General features: G+C 44.4%; 1 protein-coding gene across 7 annotated transcripts in view; it reads left to right on the forward strand.

Annotated features, from left to right (window-relative positions):
- Nucleotides 1-20,857, forward strand: part of CLPB (caseinolytic mitochondrial matrix peptidase chaperone subunit B) — a 141,528-nt gene that overhangs the window by 59,133 nt on the left and 61,538 nt on the right. For 5 of the 7 annotated variants that reach the window (XM_032356714.1, XM_032356716.1, XM_032356719.1 and 2 more), the window contains one exon: nucleotides 13,879-14,007. In XM_032356714.1, coding sequence (XP_032212605.1) covers nucleotides 13,879-14,007 — 129 coding nt within the window. Of the gene's footprint in view, nucleotides 1-6,291; nucleotides 6,423-13,878; nucleotides 14,008-20,857 lie in introns of all 7 variants that reach the window. The other 2 variants (XM_032356720.1, XM_032356721.1) reach the window with 1 other exon arrangement.

Below are 20,857 nucleotides of genomic sequence, written 5' to 3' on the forward strand. Positions count from 1 at the left end.
CTGCTTTTTAAAAACTCATCTGGGCCTTTTCCCTGGAAGAGACCTTATTTTGCCACTTTAATTTCACTAGTGAGGCTGAGTGCTTATGCCACGGTACTATGGGTATTACAGGACACATAATAACTATAACACCTGCAGCAATTTTCTGCACCTTTCAGCGGTCCTGTCTCCTTATTTATAAAATAAAGGTTACCAGTTTGTTTCCTGGAACTAACTGAACATAATAATATAAGCAAATAAATAAATAAATAAAGGTTATCAGAAGAGTTAGAGATAGCATATTTGTCCCTAACCTAAAACCTAGAACACAGAAGGAATCCCACTAATGTAAATTTCTGGTTTTCTGTACTCTCATAGAACTTTACCCAAACTCTTCAACATAGCCTTCCAAATGCTTTTCAGGGGTAGCAAACTGTTGTCTCTAGAGAGCCAAACATTATTAAGAGTCTGAGGAGTGGCTTAGCCGTCACCGAACCGTGTGACTTTGGGCATTTCTCTTTATTTCTCTGAGACTTGATTTTTCTCATCTGTAGGGAAGAATATTTCCTCCACCATTGGCTTATTAGAAAGATCAGATTGAAGTACTTATGAAAACACTTGAGAAAATATAAGCCATCACGAAATGTGTAAGGTACTAGCAAGAAAAGTCATTAATAGTAATAACAAAGATTGAAGACTTGACCAAGACAGTACTTGACAAGTGTTCAGTCAGAGGTACAGATAACAGAGGACTATCAAGAGCTCAGAGAAGAGAATCTCTGGTTGAAGCAGTCAAGGAAATAAAATGGTATCTGAGCCTCAGAATAAAAAGTTTTATGGAGGGCCTGAAAGTGGGTACAGTTGGGCATAAAGGGGTGTGTTATATCCCAAACACTGGGAAACAGAGAAATGTGTGTCAGGCTGCAAAGTGAACTTGTTAAAATGAAGCTTCTACAGAGCAGATTTATTTTGAGAAGTAGTGAACAGTAAAGATGCTGAGTTCGTGCACTAGGGCCAGATCAAGATGCTGGGACTTTGTCCTTTAGACAGAGAGGGGCTTTGAAGGTTCTAGAGGAGAGGGCACTGCAGGAACGGATCCTTTCCAGGGTAGAGAAGCAGGAGAGGTGGTCACAGAATGGTGATGATAAGACCAGTGCAGCAGCAGGTAACATGGACTGATAACGGTGTGCCACAGCACCCTGTGATGCAGGCACTCAAGGAAACTGAGGCAGAGAGATGTAGCCAAATGCCAGCAGAGCTATCCTCTGCTCTTATGCAGAACCCAGCAACCGTGGCACTCTGTATGTACCAGGACCTCTGCTCGTCCAGAGTCTTAGAAGGCTTGGAAATCTGCCAAGCCAAAAGTTGTTGGGGCAAGTTATTACTTTTAATGTCCCTGCGTCTTCCTCATCATTGTCACAGCCTTGTTGCACCTCCAGGGCCAGTGGTTCTATGTCTCATTTCTCAGCAGTGCCAGCTGCTGTAGTCACCAAGATGGACAGTACACTGTCAATCCATCATGCCTGTTAACCAACTTCAAGGTGAAGTGTATCAGCCAGTTAGGTTAATTGTTTCTCTCCTTTTAGCTTTCTAAGCCCATATATATATATATGTTTATATATGTTCGACTAGGAGAAGGAGATAGACTAGTTGACATGTTTTATTAAAAAGAATAAATTTGATACATTTATAAAAATAAAGAAAAGTAGGATGGGGTGGTGAAGAACTAGTCCTGTGATTTTTAACTGATTTACATATTTTGTGTATAAATATTTTTTCATCAAAAGTTCCAAATCAGGGATGGGTCCCACACACCACACAAAATATATTAGAGACATTTATATGGATAGCAGGAAGGGAGACAGAGGGCTGAAATTTTCCAGGCACCCAGTGATTGATGGGGGCTGAGGCTCCCCCTGACGCTTTATTGAGTTTCCGATGATTATCTCTCGCTGAGACATTTTTTACAGATGACGGTCGAGCTGTCACAATGGACCATGGGGGAAAAAAAAACAACAATAATAACACTTTAATCTTTTTACTGCACTGCTCCCTAGTATCTCAGATTCATCTTCCCTGACGCACGCAGTTCATTATTCTGCCCCTCCCTGGATGGGAAATAAAGGAAAATAAATATATATGTAGACACACTTACCCACATACATACACACACACAGACTGGATATAAAAGAGACCACCTCAGAACAGAGAGAGGCAGAATTTATTGTTCTTTTTGCAAGTGTTGAGGTTTATTAGTAGAGATGCTGGGTTGGCTTGGAATTGGCTATTAATTACAGCATTTTGTATTTGTTTTTTATTGCAAGTTTTTAACATTTTGAAGAAAAGACAGAGGAGAGGCAAGCAGGTGTAGAGATGGGGAGCACAGAGGGACTGAGTTTGGCCAACCAGGAAGCATAACTGGCTGAAAGGCAGAGAGGGCAGGCTCCTCTTGTCGCCAGCCCTACCTGGAGGATCCCTGGCACTGAAAGATGGGATGTTTTGGTTGGGACAGGGTCACAACAGGGGCAGTGGGGAGAAGTTAAGCTCAGAGTAACAATAGGTCACCTCAGAGGGGCTCTAAATAGCTATGACATGTTACTGCTGTGAGAGTTAGAAGAGATGGGAAGAAGCGGACAATCAAACAGTGTTGCTGGGCCTGCAGACAGCAGAGTAACACTTTCTTAAGAGGTTGTCCCACTCTTTGAATTTGATGGTGTGAAGGTGACACGTGGGCTTTGGAAACCTCCACCTGAGTCTGTGGTCCATGAAGGGGCACCTGCCTGGCTTAGTTGGTGGAGCATGCAGCTCTTAATCTCAGGGTTGTAGTTTGAGCCTCACTTTAGATGTAGAGATTACCTAAAATAAGACATTTTTTAAAAAGGGGTGGGGGGAGGGTCCTGGGCCAGAAAGGATGCCACACTGTCTAGCATCACAGGCATGGTCAACAGCCTGTCTTCTTAAAGCTCCAACCTTCCCACTCTCCCCCTTCCCTTTCATGGGGATGAGAGAAGATGAGTTTGGGGTTCTTAGGGGAAGGCTGCCCTTTATGTGACTTCAGTAGAGTAAGTGCTGACCCAGTCTTCCCTTTAATTCTTCATACCTTTTCTGAGCTCCTACTAGAAGCTAATAAAGAGATAAACAGAGTTCTGTTCTTAAGGAGAAATTTTCCAGTCCATGGGCAAAGAACGTGGTGTCTGTGAGAACCATCTGCAAGTGGGGTCTTCTTCCCTCCATAGGCCAGCCTAGATGGCCATGAGTGCCTTCCCTGTAGGAAGGATAAAAAGATTTCTAAGACACAGGATCTATCTTTCAGGAACCCATCTTCTTCTTGGGGAGACAAGCTTACCGTCTACTCACTAAGAAGTATTTATTGAGCACCTGCCATGTTCAGGAACATATACATGAGGCAATCTGCAAACCCATAAGACTTAAGAGAATGTTAACTAATTTGATGTTAACTAGATATTACTTGAATGCATAGAGGAAAGGGAGATCAGTGAAAATCAAACTGCTTGAGTTATAAAGAATAGGTAACTTGTAGATAAAAGGAATAATGAAGTCATGTAATCACATAAAGAAATGAGTACAGTCCTTGGAGTTAAACCGAGCAGCTCGGTCATTGAGTATCAGTGTCCTGAAACAAGCTACATACTTCTGTAGGTCATGGTTTCTTCATTAATTAAGTAGGAATAGTAATAACAATAAAAATAATAACCTAATATGATTCTTGGGAGGAAAACAGTTGTAAAGTTCCCAGCACAGAACCTAGCACATAGTAAGTGCTCAATAAATGGAGGCTATTATTTTCTTACTTCTCCAAGAGTTATATACTTATTAATCCAAGTATTGGAGAAAGACTCTTAGTCCTAGGATATTAGGCATCAAGACTCCCCTATTACCTTCCACTGAGGATGAAATGAGCTCCCTGCAATGAGCCTGACGTAGTCTCTAGGCTAGTGTGAGAAGATCCTGGCCAGAGTGTGAGTGTCGCCTCAGGAAGAGGAAAGGGCACAATAATAAATGTTTTACCATTATTGAGTACCTACTGCATGCCAGGCAGTGTGCTCACCTCCTTATGTACATTTTTTTAATATAATAGCTTTGTTGAGATTTAATTCACATACTGTATAGTTCAGTCATTTAAAGTGTGTAAGTTGGGGCTGGGTGGCTCAGTCAGAGTACTCAGTATCACTGAGATACTCACTGAGTATCTCAGTGGCTCAGTCAGATACTCAATCAGAGTATCTGACTCTTGATTTTGGCTCAGGTTGTAATCTCAGGATCCTGAGTTCGAGCCCTGCGTCCGGCTCCATGCTCAGCTGGGAGTTTGCTTGATTCTCTCTCTCCCTCTCCCCCTCCCCCCACTCATACTCATGTGTGCATGCACACATGTGTGCTCTCTTTCTCAAATAAATAAATCTGTTTTTAAAAGGTGTATGTCACTGGTTTATAGTATATTCACAAGGGTTGTGCATCCATCACCACAGTCAATTTTAGAACATTTTTATCAGTCCCTAAAGAAACCCCATTCCCCATTTCCTCTCAACTCCCCCTAACTTTAGACAGCCACTGATCTCTGTTTCTTTAAATTGCATATTCTGGGCATTTCATATAAATGGAGTTACAATAGATGATCTTTTGGACTGACTGCTTTCACTTAGCATGTTTTCAAGGTTCATTCATGTTGTAACACCTACTAGTACTTCATTCCTTTTTCATAGCTGAATAATAGTTCATTAATGGATCTACCAAATTTCACATCTCCATCAGTTGAGGGATATTTGAGTTGTTTCTGTTCTATTCTATTATGAATAATACTGCTGTGAATGTTTGTGTACAAGTTTTTGTGTAGATATAATGATTTCAGTTTTCTTGACTTTATACCTAGCAGTGGAATTGTTTGGCCATAGGATAACTCTCTAGTAACCTTTTGAGGAACTGCTAGACTGTTTTCCAAAGAAGCTGCACCATTATTTTACATTCCTACTAGCCATGTGTAAGGGGTCCAGTTTTTCTGCATCCTTAACCAGCTCTTGCTACTGCCTGTCTTTTTTACTTTGGCCATCGTGGTGGTTATGAAGTCGTTTCATGCTATGGTTTAAATTTGTGTTTCCCTGATGGCTAATGATTTTGACCATCTTTTCATGTGCCTTTTGGCCATTTGTACATCCATCTACTCAGATCCCTGGTCTATATTTTTTTAAAGATGTTATTTATTTATTTGACAGTCAGAGATCAGAAGTAGGCAGAGAGGCAGGCAGAGAGAGAGAGAGAGAAGAGGAAGCAGGCTCCCCGCCGAGCAGAGAGTCCGACGCAGGGCTCAATCCCAGGACCCTGGGATCATGACCTGAGCCGAAGGCAGCAGCTTTAACCCACTGAGCCACCCAGGTGCCCCAGCCTGGTCTATTTTTTAATTGGGTTTGCCATTGAGTCTTGCGAGGTAGGTGAGATTTGCAGATGAGGAAACATTCTCAGAGATGTTAAGTGTTTTGATCAATGTTGCACAGCGACTTTTGCTTCCCAGTCTGATTGACTCCAAACTCTTTTCTTTCTAAATCACAGTGCTGCCTCCTGAGGACTCATGGTAGGATCACCAGGGTCCTCTTATGGGGGTTTTGACAGCAGGAAGAGAGGAGTTGAAAGTCTATTTGGAGACATTAACTAGGACTAGGTAGGAAAAGCCTCTGAAACTCAAACAGAGGAATATGGATGTATTACAGCTCCAGGACTGGAAAAATGGCCATTTCCTAGGGGGCTGGCCATTTCCTGTGCCCCTGACTATACCACATCGTCTTTGATTTTCACAGTAAACCAGTTCATAGATATTAATGTTTCCATTTTACCAATGATGAATTTGAGGCCTGGAGGGATGAAGTAATTTTCCAGAGTCATCAGGATTAGAATTTGGTTCTCTCCAACTCAAAATTCTGAACTCTTTCCTGCCAGAGATATTTTATAAAAGATAGATTTTTTTCAGCATTATTTGAAGCATTTACAAGCTCTTGAGGCCATGGCCCAGCCCATGGAAAGTACTTAATTAATGGTTGGTGGATGAATGAGGAGATAGACCTTGAGTGTATGGTGAAAAAGGACCTAATTCCAACGGGGATTCTGTGGGGCAGAAGGATGTTTAAGTGAGGTATTGGAGGTCTCATCCCAAGGCTTAGTGTCCTGGGGGCTTTGCTCTAAGCTTCTAAACATGAGGCTTGGGAAGAGTGTTCTGATGCCCAGACATCCTTGGCTTCCCGGGAGCAAGACAAGGCAGGTAGAGGTGGAATGGTTTAATCAGCCTTGCATCTTTCTTGTTTTTAGCACAAGAACATTAGAGGAAGGACACTCAGAGACCATCCAGTTTGGTGCATTCTGGTACATTCCCAAGCACTGCCTACTGAACATTGCTGAGATGGGGACCCAAGAATCAACAGTTTTTACAAGTTACCCAGGTGATTTTGTTCCCACTAAAGTTTGAGAACCATTGGTGTAGAAAAACTCTTCAACTTGAAAAATAGGGAGTCTGGGACACAGAGGGCTTGAAATGCATTCCAAGGTAGTTGAATGAGTTATTTTTTAGTCCAGGTCTCTCATCTCCTGATCTGTTGTTTTTGCTGTTCACCATGTTGCTTAATTCCTTAACAAAAAACTATTGTGTGCCCATAGCTTTCAGGATAGAATCCAAACCCCTCTGAGAGTCGGCCCTCTGCCTCCATGGGCAACCTCCTCTCTGCTCACAGCATCCTAGGTTCACTGAGAGACTCAGTTTCTTGAATGTACAGGTAGTGCAGTCTTTACCCCTGGCCTTTGCAAACACCACTTTCTTTCCTAGAACGTCCTTCTTCCCCTCTCTACCTGGCAAGATCCCCCTCATCCTCAAGACAGTTTATATCTTGAGGTAATGTGTGTGCCCTGTCTCTGCTGCCATCAGACTGTGAATGTGTGACTCTCATAGCGCCTGCTGTTCTGAGCTGCTCACTTGTGGTATGTTCATGAGCGGGCAGGTGGGTAAAGGCTCTCGTATGTTCATCGCTGAAGCTGTGTGAAATAGGTGATACTGTATGAAATATATACAGAAAATGTTATCAACTAGTTACTGTCATCCACGAAGAGCCTAGGATCTAATTGGGGAGTCAGAGGGAAATTTTAATGCAAGAAACTATTATAAGAGATGTTGTTAGTAAAGAATTAACTGGTAAATGGGTACACATAATCAACACAGCAGGCATCCAGGGCAGAGCTGGGAGGAAAGGACTTCCTGGAAGAGGAGCCTTGGACAGGGCTTTAAAGAACAGGTAGAATTTGAAAAGAGAAAGAGGGGTTTCCAGGCTGTGGAAGGAAATGAAGGGCCTTGTCTTCCCTGGGATTGGTCTCATGTGACTCCTCACAGGGCGTCTCCCTCTCGCTCCATCCTCTGCCCAAAGACAAACACTAGAGGCAGAGCTGACAGCGCCCATAGAGGCTGAGGTGGCGGTGGTTCCATCCCTGCTGGCAGGAGGGGGCTGTCTCAGGTAGTGAGGATTTAAAGAGGTAGTAGATACAGAATAGCCTGGAGGAAGCAGAGCCCAGAGGCTTCTTCCCTAAGACTCTTGATAAAAATTTAACCCAGATCCTGAGCTTCAAGCAAGGTCAGCCAACCCTGGTTTATGTGAGGCTTGAGCCTACAGGCACTGATAGAAGCTGGGCATGGAGAAGCATAGAAGCATGAGCCAGGGGGCCTCTGGATCTGGTTCTCTCCACTACCAATTAGCAGTGCAGGTTGGGCAGGCCACCCAGCCTTTTTACCTCTGTCTTCTAATCTGTTGAACAGAGAGAATGGTATCTGTCCTAAGTTGTCACAGGGTGAGGAAACAATCGCACTGATGTTGCACAGATGGAAGGGGCTGTTCTCGCCCTTGTCAGAGTAGTTGTAGAGGTTCTCTCTCATGGGGACATGCTCACATCTTTAAAGGCAAAAGGCGCTGCTGGACCCTCCGTGACATTAGACGGCACAAGTTCCTGGGAGTGGCACTCGTAATTAGGGTTGTCTTTCTTCTGCATAAGGCAGCAGTAATAAAGCTTTTGTTACCCAGAGACCACCCATCTTGCCTCCTATACCTTTTTTCAAAGTCTCCCCCAATAGACTTTGCATTTGTGGAAAGTGCCATGTCTGATTCATGTCCGTGCCCCCAGTGCTTAACCCAAGAGAGAGAGCAGCATTAGTCAATGTGGTGATGTTTAAAAAATACCTCTTATCAAAAAAAAAAAAACAAAACAAAACCCTATTATCAGATTTGATTCTCATAATATTTAAATATTTAGTATTGCTCAAATTATTTCTTTTCATACCCATTTTATAGATAGAAGAACTTAGTGGCAGAGCTTAGATTCAGGACTGTAAGACCCCCTTTACCTTAAATCAGTCTTTCTCACTGGGGAAGACAGTTGCTTTTTTTTGCAGTTTCAGCAGTGCTGGCAAGTGGCCAGGGCTGTGTGACAGGCTTCAGGGACTACTTTCACCTCTGCTGACTCCTTGGCTCTGCTGAGTCCAAGGGAATCCTGCAAAGAGCACATCGGGCACATGTGTTTGCGACAGCACCCAAGGCATAGACTTTGCAACGTCGAAAGGCAGAGGTGGAAGCAGGAGGATGACAGTGCAATGTGTTGGCCTTCTCCCTGTGGTCAGAGGGGCGGAGAGACGTGAATAGCTGGCTTAGAGGAGAAACAGGAACCTGAGCTCATCTTACCCTGTGCTAGAGACAGGCTGGTAAATGGCTTAGTTGGGAAGGGGTCAGTTCACTGGCTGAGGATCAGCGGTAAACACGGGGCCTCAAAAGACCACCTTGGTGGACAGCTGGTGAACCAGTCTTGGGTGAGTCATTTTAGCTTCCATGGATTTATTTCCTTTTCCTCAGGGAGAGTGGGTGATGGTGCGTGCTGCACCTCTCCCCACACCTCCTTTCCGCCTTTAGCTACTTTTTTTGGATAGAGAATAATATGACCTCGAATGATCTGGGGGCTTCAGCAAGATCTTATGGGACAGGCTTCTCAAACTGAGTGATGTGAGGAAAAGAGCTTATTGCTAAGAGCACCAAATGGGCCTAGCTGACTTTGACTAGGTCGTAGCTCCCATGCTGATTACAGTACCTTTCTTAACTTCAGTTTTCTCATCTGTAACATGACAATAACTTCTACATCACAGGGTTAATCTAAAATAAATAAGGAAAGCAAAATGCTCTTTTACAGGTGATTGTAATGCACTACTCAGTCCCAAAGAATGTTCTGGGGAACACTAATACTGCAGGTTTTTAACAAGGACAAGGTAGAAAGAGGCTGCCGAACAGGAAGCTGCTGACACCAAATTAAACAGCTGGTTCTTACTCAGCACTGTGCCTTTCAGAAAGAAAAGTATATGAAGGATTCCCCAAATGCAGCCACTTTTCACAGAGAGAATGAACTTTTGGAAGCACAAGACTAGGCAGGAAGGGTAATAGCTGACATTTACTGAGAGGTATTGTATGCCAGGCACTGTTCCAAGCCCCTTTACTCAAAATGTCTTGTCTAATCCTTACAACATCCCATAAGAGGCTACTGTTATCTCCATTTACCGATAAAGAAACTTGGCATAGAGAGGTTAGGTGATTTACCCAAGATTACAGTGAGTAAATTCAGAACTGGGATCCAAACACCAGGGTCTGGCTCCTGAGATCACGTATATAACAGCCACACTCTAAAACGGTAATCCTAGGAACTTATTTATGTATTATGTATCTTATTAGCTAATTCAACAAGTATTTATGAAGCCCATATTTATGTCTAGACACGTACTGGCCACTGGGGATACAACTCTAAAGACAGTCACACTTTCCGCCCTCAGTGAGCATTTGGTCTGGTAGGGAACATAGTCAAGTAAACAGATGATTGCAACAGAATAGAGTCAATACCGTAATTGGGAGATGTCTAAGGTGCTAGGGGAGCTCTTGGGAGGAACAACTGCCTCAGACTGAGGGAGAATCACTGCAGGAAGGGACTAAAGTGAATTGGAATTAGTCAACCAAAGGCATGGGAGAGGGGAAAACATTCCAGGTAGTAGAATAGTATTTGCAAAACCTCAGAGGCAAGAAAGCACATTAGGAAGGGAGGGAATAGTGAGAGATGAGACCTCAGAGGTGTGCAGGAACCCTCTTCAGATACATTCCTTATTAGCTGGGCTATGACGTTGGCACTCTGCTGACATTTGTCCCTGAACCGAATAAGTCTAGCCGTATTCCTTAAGTTCATGTGCTTTTTATGGTAAGCACCCAGTGTACAGCTCTGTCATTGTGTTTACGAAACAGTCTTATAATTTGTCTGTTCCTGATTGTTGCATTAGACTGTTAACTTCTTAAAGTCAAGAACCCTGTCTTCTTCATTAGTATGTCTCCAGAAGCTATCACTATGCAGTGATGCTCAGTAAATGCTGTTTGTTGAATGAATGATGTGTTTTCTTTGTAAAATGGATTATATCCTTCCTGCTTTCGTGAGCCAACTATCACTTTTCCTCAGGTGCATCATTATATCCAGCAGTTAATGTCCTATGTGGAGTTCAGTGGTGCCCTTAGGGGATTTTGGGATGCTGTATTCTTGACTTCCTCTTTCAGCTTTTTGTGGTGCTGTTCTTTTCCCTTCCTGCCTAGCCAGGACTTGATTATAATCAATTTGCTGGATTCTGAAGCCTCCTCCCCAGCCTTGTTTGTTTCTCCTAATCTGCAGTGGGCTGGAAATAAGATCACTTACCATGATTTGATAAGACTGTTTGTGACTAAGAGTTAGTAATCTCTGAGTTAGGCCCTGAAGAGCCCTTGTACTGCTGAAATGCAGATGCACATGGGGCTTGTATGTTAGCTACTCAGAACTTCTTCCTGTTCTCCCTGCTCAGGAGAGGTCAGATTACACTCAGGGTTTGGAGGAGGTGTTCAGTCTGGAGAGCCTCTGCATGGTGGAGAAGAGCTGATCTACCTTTGTGTGGCTAAACTACAGCAGTGTCTATTCTTCAGCTACACATTCCACCAACTTCATTTTGGCTAAACACTTGAAATGCTTCCACCTAAGCTAGCTTATCCAGAGGCTAGCTACAAAGCTCAGGCCGATCTCTATAAAGGCAAGTTCCACCAAGAGCGTGTTGTATCTTCATTTGAGCAGAGAAAGAAGAGTGAGTAGGAACCAAGGCTGAGACCAGAATATCTGGGCTCTGGGCTCTGATTCCCTCATTTGCAAAAGTAGAGTGACAACATGATATGATGTAAACAAAAAGCATTCGGATTAGATCTGGGTTCTAATCCTCACTCAACCACTCACTCACTAGGTGACCTCTGTACCTCAATTTCCTCATCTGTACAATGGGAATTATAATACCTACTGTATCAGGTGGTTAGAAGAATTAAATAGATTGTGTGGAGTGACCGTGCCAGGCATAGAGTAGAAAAGGTCATTAGGTGACATCTGTTAGTATTAGGAAGAGACGTTATAGTCGTCTTGTTTGGGGGAACTTTTAAATAGGAAGTCCAGTTTCTCAGGAGGGAAATGCATAGACTCCATTCCATTATCACTTAGAAAAGAATGATTTAGAACTGGTATGGTGTGGGGCACGTGGGTGCCTCGGTCAGTTAAGTGTCTGCTTTAGGCTCAGGTCACAGTCCCAGGGTCCTAGGATTGAGCCCCGCATCAGGCTGCCTGAGCCTGCTTCTCCCTCTCCCTCTCCCTGTTGCTCCCCCTGCTTGTGCTCTTTCTCTGTAAAACGAATAAATAAAATCTTTAAAAAAAAAAAAAAGAAAGAAAGAAAGAAATAGTATGGAACTTTTAACTACCTAGGCAAGGTTACCTCTTGACTAAATTATACCCTTTATCCAGTGGGAGGTAAGAGAAATCTGCCTTTTCAAACTCTGTGCCATGGGCTAGTGGGAGGGGAGTACAGGTACGTAGGACCCAAATTTTGCCCTCAACAAACTCAGCTCAGGAGGGAACATAAGACAGTAATTTCAATAATTTCTACATGAGGCAGAAAGAAACCCTGTCTATACAGGATAAATATTGTTCTATGGGTTCTCATCTCTAAGGCAGGGCCCCAGAGGTAGGGTAACCACCCAATTTATTGTCCAAACTGGGACTGTCCAGTGTAGTAGGCATAAACCAGACCCATCCAGGGTGAACTGGGACATATGTGGTCACCCAGCCCAGAGGGTCCTATAAAATTGATGGAACTAGTTTTAGGTTCTTCTGTATTAAATTGGAGAGTCATGAATATTAGCACTAGAGTGAACTGGGGGGTTTTGGTTCTTTGACCATATGAAATGCTTATTCTTTTTTCCCATTTAATCTATATAACTCTATTTTTTTTTTTTACTTAAAGTCAATTAGCCAACATATAGAGTACATCATTAGTTTCAGATATAGTGTTCAATAATTTGTCAGTTGCATATAACAATACCCAGTGCTCATCACATCACATGCCCTCCTTAATACAACTCTTTTTAAGTGGTGGGCTTATTGTCCATATTTTTTCAGTTGAGAAAACTGAGATTCAAGAGCAAGTACAACCACATGTGCCTTTGAACCCCTCTTTTCTTCCATAGCCTTGAGGTCATCAATCAATGAAAGTCTTTCTCTTTGTACTTATCCCCTTCCTTTTAGAATCTTTCCCTAATACTATAAACATGCTCAGGTCTCATATAGCCTTTAGAAAATCATCTCACCTATAGTTATTCTCTACGAACCATTTGGTGTCTGTCTTTCCTTTATCAACCAATCTCTGGGAGGACCAGCAGACACTTGCTACATTCATTGCCTCCTCCTTACATCTTGAACTCACTCTCCAATGGCTCTGTAAAAGGGAGACAGTATAGAGATTGCCTAAAGTCATATATTCTTGGGTCAGACAAACCTGCATTTCTGCCACTGACTAGCTTTGCACTCTTGAATCAAAAACTCTTCTATAACCCTTAGTTCCTGTCTGTAAGTAGAATTATAGCACCACTGTCTGAGGACAGTTGCAAGGATTTCATCTGGGATGAAATGCTTGTTGTTCTTACCTTCAAAAAAAAAATGTTCACAGCAGATTATTAAAGGTTAAAAAAATACAAAATTGCAATATAGTAAGCTCTAATTTTGAAGAACAGGTATGCACAAGAGATATATATGTGCTTTGTAGGATTGTGTGTAGGATATACATTCATGCTAGTATGTATATATGTTTAAGGAGAGAGAGAGACATATAACAATATTAAATGTAGTTTCCTGAGTTGTTGAGCTGATGATACCTTTTCTACTTTGTACTATTTTGTGATTTCAAATGTGTAATAACTTTTAAAAATTAAAAAAGTTCTTTACAAAATAGTACTAAATACTCACTAGTTTATAAACATCTTTAAAATAGAGAGGTATGTTACTGTTCTGCTAGGAACGCCTTTTTCTCTCACCTGCTTACCATCCCCTAGCGAATCCCCAGCCTCCTTTCTTCACCTGGATAACTTCTCTTCCCCCTTCAAGACTCTTATCTTTTGGGATGCTCTCTTCATGCCCAAACTGAGCTAAGCTCCCCTCTGCCTTCTGTATCACCCTGTTATAACTCTAACATAGCATTTATCTCAGATAGCACTTTATATATCTATTTTTGTCGCTTTCTTCATCAGATTGAGTCAGGGACCATATCTGATTCAGTTCTGTGTCTCCAAATGAATCCTAACACATAACAGATGTCAGTAAACATTTGTGAACTAACTGGCCTTGTTGTACCTCCTCTCACCCCTCACCAATGGCCCAGCACATAGTAGGTGCATTATATGTTTAGTAAGCCGCGTAGATGATTGAGGGAGGGAAAGAAAACACCAAGGTGATATTGGTGACTCCTGGCATTTGTTGCTAATGGGAGGGTTTGTGTTGCTGTCCCCCCAGTCCTGGTAACCCGAGAGGATGACTTCAACAACCGACTAAACAACCGTGCCAGCTTCAAGGGCTGCACAGCCCTGCACTACGCTGTCCTTGCTGATGACTACCGCACTGTCAAGGAGCTGCTTGATGGAGGTGAGCGCATGGGGGAATGCGGTTGGGGGTTGGCAGAGAAAGAGTATTTGGCAACCTCTCCACTCTGGAAAATCCATGCTTCCGCAGAGCTCTGTTCCCCTCGCAGAGTGGGAAATGCCCAGAGGGTGGCTCCACCTCATGAGAGTGGCTCTGAGATGTGTGATTTGCCTTCATGTGGCTGGAATGTGTTCTTTGCCTGTGTGTGTGTCACACACCACACCATGCTGCCTGTCTGCATATGCTCTGAGTTTTTTTTATTGTGCCTCTCTCCAGAAATATCCTCTTTTCTCCCCTGTGACCTCCAGAGCAGGGCTAGTGGAACAAGGAGGGAAGCCCTTCAACTCTCTACCAGTGCAGGTCTCAAAGACATTCTCCTTGATCCCATGCCCCAACCACAGTCTAAATTAGGCCCCTTTCATTACTCTGGATCATGGCACGCTATTCTTTCCCATCATCACTCTTGTCACAATCTGGAATTATTTTCATATGTTCAGTAGCCTTCTCCCTAACTTGACTCACTCCCTAAAGGCCACTGATTTGTCCCTAGCACCTAGTTTAGTACTTGGCATAAAGTAAGCACTCAATAAATCTTTCATTGATTGAATACCCTCCCTTTGGAGAGTGTTGGTTTAATTGGAGGGACAGTATGTGCCATCCCCCAGTTTGGGCTGGGCTCATCCTATGTTGGTCTGGTACAGAGTTACCTCCCACCCGTCAGATACTTCCCAAGCTCTCACTTTCCCTCCCACTTCCCCTTATCCCATTCTGGCCTCTCTTTGGGGTAGGGAGAGAAGCATCTTACCTAGGTGTAAGGCCCAGGCCTCTGAGTATGGCACATGACTATCTCTTTATGCCCTTGCTGCTACTTCTTGAGGGCCTAGGGACTTTCTCTTGGGCCTGGATACCAAGGGCCTCCTTGTTGGTGGTCATTCTTCATAGAGCCTGGGAGCCAGAAGCGGCCTCAGAAGTCCTCTGAGTAACCCTGATTATGCTCCCCCTCCTCCTGGCAGGAACCTTCAACAGCTGCCAGGCTGGCATTTCCTTGGACCCTAGCAATGACTGAGAGAACCGTGTTTCTTCCCCAGGAGTCCATTCCATTTTAATTCTTCTCTAACTGCTTAAAACATCTTTTTTAAATACACTGTGATTTTCTTCTCTGTCATTTCTGCCAACTGTCCTCTGCAGCCTAATCACTTTTTCAAAATCCAGTATTCAAAGAAAGTTCTTTCAGTCCCAGAGCCCTTCCTTCACAGCCTAACATTCCCAGATAATGTTCTAGTCCTTGTCATGTGATTAGGCTGGAGGGGTTTCTCAGTAATCCCCAAGTCCCGCCACCTTCTGTCAGCCACAGCCACACTGGCTTAAAACTTAGGCCTGGCCCATACCCCCTGCCTAGGCGATCTGCCTCAGAGCAGCAGGGTGTGGCTGGCTCTGGGGCATGAATGCTGTGAGGTGTAGGACTTCTCATGGATGTGGTGACATTGCCTGGGGTGACTGATGCTTTCAGAGCAAGAGCTCACTGCTTTCAGAAATGGAGACTTAGAAAACTTGTCTCCAAGCAAGGTGCTGCTGACTTTGTCCTTTGGAAAGATTTCAGGCAAGACATTTGCAGCTAAGAATGGGAGCATTCACCATAGGGCTTGTTTCTGCTGAGCCTTAAAATCAGTCAGTACTCCAAGCCATTGTCCAGTGGTTTACATTCCCTGCTTCCCGTCAGCCCCCAAACAGGGAATTCACTCTAAAGAGAGACCCTCACCCAGCCTTCCAGATCGAACACCTTTGAAATGAAGATGCGCAGGCCTTTTATGAACCATCCCCCACCGTCACCCCCCCAGGCCAAGGCTGGTCCTTTGAGCCATTCCAGGGGCATGGTTCCTGCCTGTTGGCTTGGAACAGATGCCCTTAGCCCCCAACTTTACAGTTCGCCCACCTGCCTTTTTACCCAGCATCTATTTACACCCCCTGCCTTAATCTCCCAGCCTCAAGGGCCAAAACCATTAACCCACTTATTTCTCCTTTCCCGACCTGAACAAGTGGCCGTCACTCAGGGCCTGCAGGCCTGCCAACTTCTATCCCCCCTCACCCCCCCTTGACCTCTCTTGGTCTGCCTGTGTGTGTGACCAGCCAACCGAGAGGCAAGATCCTGCTCTCTTGTCCTAGGGGCTATTGCCAGTCACATTTCCAAGGTCTTGTGACCTCAGCTGACCTCCTCCCGAGGGTTTCAGGGAAGGCAGAAGGGCTGCCTTCCTGCCCAATGAGTTTTCTCAACCTATATTTGCCACTGGCTTTGCTGCAGCAATTTTAGAGGGATACTTTCTGGGAGATCCAAGGCAGGCCTAGGCACAGGGGCAGCCTGTGCTCACGAGGTCCACACAGAACCCTTGTCTTTGAAATTGCTGAGTGTCCACAGGGCTTTAGTTACCCCGTATGAGAGCTGGGAGGAGGTCCAGGCAGCTGCATCAGTCTATTAACGTGGGCAGTTCTCCGATCCCTTCAGAGGCAGCGTGGAGTAATAGAAGGGACACTGAGGACCTCAAAGTCAGGCCAACCTGGGTTTAAATCCTACCTCCCCCACCTACTAGCTGTTTTGCCTTGGATATGTTGCCTTAACTTTCTAGGCCTCAGTTTCTTATCTGTCAGATAACACCTGGGAAGTATCACAGGGGTAACATGGGGAGTAGTGATAATGCCTGTATATGCCCAGATATGTGGTAAGTGCACCATGATTGTGTAAAGATGTCAAGCTCTCCTCCTGACAGGTATAAGTCTCCTATTTCCTCCTTATGTAAAACCTGTGCTCCTGCCTAAAGACTTCTTCATTCTCTTTCAGCCACAACTTCTCCATCCTGCCTAAAACAACCATCGTGTTCCCTCTCTTCTCATCTAGATCCCTCTCTCAGGAAGCTTCTCTTGGTGCTCTGGTCCAGTCTCATAGCACCACCTCTGAGCTCTTGCATTGTTAGGCTGAATGCTTAGCACAGGTCATTTCTTCATCTTTAGGAGGTTCTGTAACATAGTGGAAAGAACACAAGCTTGGGAGTCTGACAGACCTGGGTTTACTTTAGTTCTGCATTGTCACGGTGGGTTAGGTAGTTGTCATTTCTGAACCCGTAGACTTCAGGGCATCCTAAGATGATCAGGCAAATTGACCCTGACCGTGAGAGATTCTCAGACTGGTAGAGGAGATAGATATGGAAACAGGCAGTGACAGGTGGGTGGGTTTCTGGTGGGGGACTGGACAGGGGCTCTGGGAACATAAAGGAGGAAGTACCCTAGTGAGTAAAGATGTGGAGTCAGTTATAGAAAGCCTGAGGCTAGGGGGCAGGGGTGTGTGTGTGTGTGTGTGTGTGTGTGCGCGCGCGACACACTAGGAAGAGTTAATGGGAGGCATAAAGAATAGCATGGAGGACTTTAGAAGAAGGCAGGGGAAAATGAAGGGGGAGAAAAGGGAGTGGGAGATGAACCATGAGAGACTATGGACTCTGGGAAGAAAACTGAGGGTTTTACAAGGGGGGGAGAATGGGAGAATGGGTGAGCCCAGTGATGGGTATTAAGGAGGGCGTGGATTGCATGGAGCACTGGGTGTTATATGCAGACAGTGAATCGTGGAACAGTACATCAAAAACTGATGTCCTGTATGGTGACTAACATAACACAATAAAAAAAAAAAAAAAAAAAAAAAAGGATAATGGGAGTTTGCCAGTTTTATGTGGTTGGGTTCTGAGTTCTGAACTCACGAGGACCAGTTTTCTACTCCTGAGCTCCACAAAGAAGTGGACGCCTTTGTGGTTCTCATTCTGTGACTGTGCTGCTTCTGCCTGTGTTGTTGGCTAATGAACTAAAAAGCTCTGCCTCAGCACTTGACTGCCAAGTACAAGAGAAGGTTGGAGGGAGGTAGGGTAGGAGAGAGAGGATGACTAGGAAGAGGAAGAGGAATAATCAGGGAGGGTGGGGAGTTGCCTCCCTTAAGCCCCTAGAGTTGTCTACCTGTATTTCTAGGGCTCTTCAGGGGCTTTCGCAGCTGTTTCCTCCCAGGGATGTGATCCCCTGCTAGATCCATCTTCCTGAGACATACCTCCAATCTTGGCAGCCTTTCTCAACCAGGGTTCCTCCAGAGCATTGAGCCCTAATGCTGTAAGGCAGCCACTGTACACATGGAATAACTCCTCTCCCAGGCATCTAAAATGGTACAAGTTATGCACCATTCTTGGGAGAACTGAAAAAATCGTTACTCAGATAGTTTCCTGTGTGTGGTTCAGAGGAGAAGCCCAGTTGAGGAAAGCTGCAAGTCAAGAGCATGAACTATGGAGTCAGGATCTGAATGCCAGCCCTGCCACCAAATAGCCTGTGGTCTTGGGCCAACTACAGACTGCTCTGAGGTTCTCTTTCCTCATCTGGAAATGGGAGTGTGTCACCTACTCTGTCATGTCAGGAGTAGGGCATGTGTATGTTCTACAGGGGAGGCACTTTATGGATAATACTTTTTGTTAATAACTTCAAAAACACTCAGTGCTTACTTGTTAAAAAAATAAATACAAAATAGGGGCTCCTCAAGGCGCCGGGGTGGCTCAGAGGGTTAAGCCTCTGCCTTTGGCTCAGGTCATGATCTCTGCTCAGCAGGGAGCCTGCTTCCTCCTCTCTCTCTGCCTGCCTCTCTGCCTACTTGTGCCTACTTGAGGGTGAAGACAGTGTCTGATTTGCCCCTGCCTCCTTTGTCACGGTGCTCTGCACACAGTTTAGTATGTGATGGGGTGCACTGATAAATCTCTAAGGCCACTGTAGATTTTCCATTTGGAGATGTGGCACCCTTGTTTCCTGGCCCACTCGATCTTCATGTCAGATTATATCTGGTGTCTTAGAGCTCTACACACAAACCACCTCTTTACAACTATCTTTGTAGTTACAGTACCACTGCCATTTCAGTGCTTATCACCTCCAAAACACTTGGCCTTTGTGAAACCTACAGCACTTTCCCCAGGGCTTCCCTTAGCCACTTTCCTTCTACTTACTTTCTTGGCTTTTCCTTGCCCTTCTCTCCCAAGGGCATGACTGAGTCCTCAGTGTTAACCAGCCGTCATCAAATGAGTCAGATTCCCCACCATCTCTGCCTAAGGCTAAAAGCCTTCCCAGTGCTGACATCTTCCCTTGAACAGCTTGTTAGTTTGTTTTGGGGGCTGGAAACATAAAGCTCCTTTCATTGTTCCACTGCACTGTCTGTCCATCTGGCTGTACTGCCAGATGCTGAGGTAGTTGGCTTTGCCTCTGGCTGTCCTTTGGAAACTTCACCCTCTGATTCTTGCCAGCCGTGCAAAGAAGGGGAATGAGCACTGGGCTGAAGATCAGCTGTTCTGGCCCTGCTACCAGCAAATCCTTTCTCCTTTAGGCAAATCCTTTCTTCTGTAGGCAAATCCTTTCTTCTCTAAAATAGGTAAGTTAGAGTAGCTGATCCTATGGACCCCTTCCAGTGCTAGCATCCTATGTAACCCCTAGGCAAGTCTTTTCATTCATTTTTCAAACACTTACTGAGTATCTCTCCTGTCATAGGTCCTACCCTAGGCACCTGGGAAATAAAGACGATCCAGACATGGTCTTTGCCCTTAAGGAACTCATAGTTCAGAGAGGAAATCAGACATTTTAACAAAGACTTGCTATCAGGTATATTAATGGAGATGTATAGGAGGTGCTGAGGGATCATAGAGAAAAGAACTTGCAGTCCCAGGGGAGAGCAGGGAAAGCATGGTGTAGGGGATGGTGTGTGCACTAAGTCTTACAGGATGAATACAAGTTTACCAGGCTGATGAGGGAGAAATGCAGAGGGAACAGCATCTCCAGAGGCATGGAGTATGAAGCAGCATACTTCAATGCATTCAATACATTGCAGGTGGTTCAGAAGAACTGGGTTTATAGGGTATGGATGCAAGGCAAGAATGGAAAGCAGGAGCCAATAATGGAGGCCTCTACCAAGCCCTGCTCATGAAATGGGACTTTATCGTGCAGGGGGAGAGGATTAAAATTTAGGGGAGGGAAAGATTGGATTTATGTTAATGTGAAAAATGGTTTAGGAGTTTCAAAAATGTTTATCAGTAATTGAATGGGTAAATTATGGAATGTTCACACAGTGGAATAATCAATTGAATGAATGACACGAATGAATCTCTGGACACAAGCATTCTGGACACAAGCCAGACATGTAGAGTACTTACTGTATGACTGCGTTTACATAGAGAGTTCAGAATAGACAAAACTAACCAGTGCTATAAGAAGTCAGCTTAGTGGTTACCCTCAAGTAGGCAGGTAGTAACTGGGAGAGGACACCAAGAGGCTTCTGGGATGAGTAGTAGTCTATTTATTTATCTAGATCCTGGTTGTGCAGCTGTATCTACCTTGATGAGAATTCTTTGAGCTATGCCCATCTTTATTCTTTGTACTTTTCTGTATATGTTATACTTGAAATAAAGGTTAAGAAAATGGAAAAACATGGATAGGAAGAGGCATGGTTGGAGAAAGGGAAAATATTTCATTTAAAAGCTTTGCAGTTGTCTAAGTGAGGCTTAAGCCAAGGCTGTTGCAGTGGGAAGGGAGAGAAGACTGATCCCACAAAGAGTCAGGAGTAGAATCCATAGGATCAGAACATGAGAGAGAAGGAGTCAGGATTAGGTCCTGGTTCCGGGTTGGATGACTGAGTAGAAGGCATGTACTTGGGCAGAGATAGGAAATACAGGATTGGAGGTACAGGGGTATGACCAGGACTGTTTTGAACATTTTTTCCTCTCCCACTTTTCAGATTCCATGGCCCAGTGTTCCGATGATTCCCTTGCTGCTTTTTCCCTTCTTTGCACTCATCTGATGA

This window comes from Mustela erminea, chromosome 9 (genome assembly GCF_009829155.1).
Source record: "Mustela erminea isolate mMusErm1 chromosome 9, mMusErm1.Pri, whole genome shotgun sequence".
In the NCBI taxonomy this organism is placed as follows: domain Eukaryota; kingdom Metazoa; phylum Chordata; class Mammalia; order Carnivora; family Mustelidae; genus Mustela; species Mustela erminea.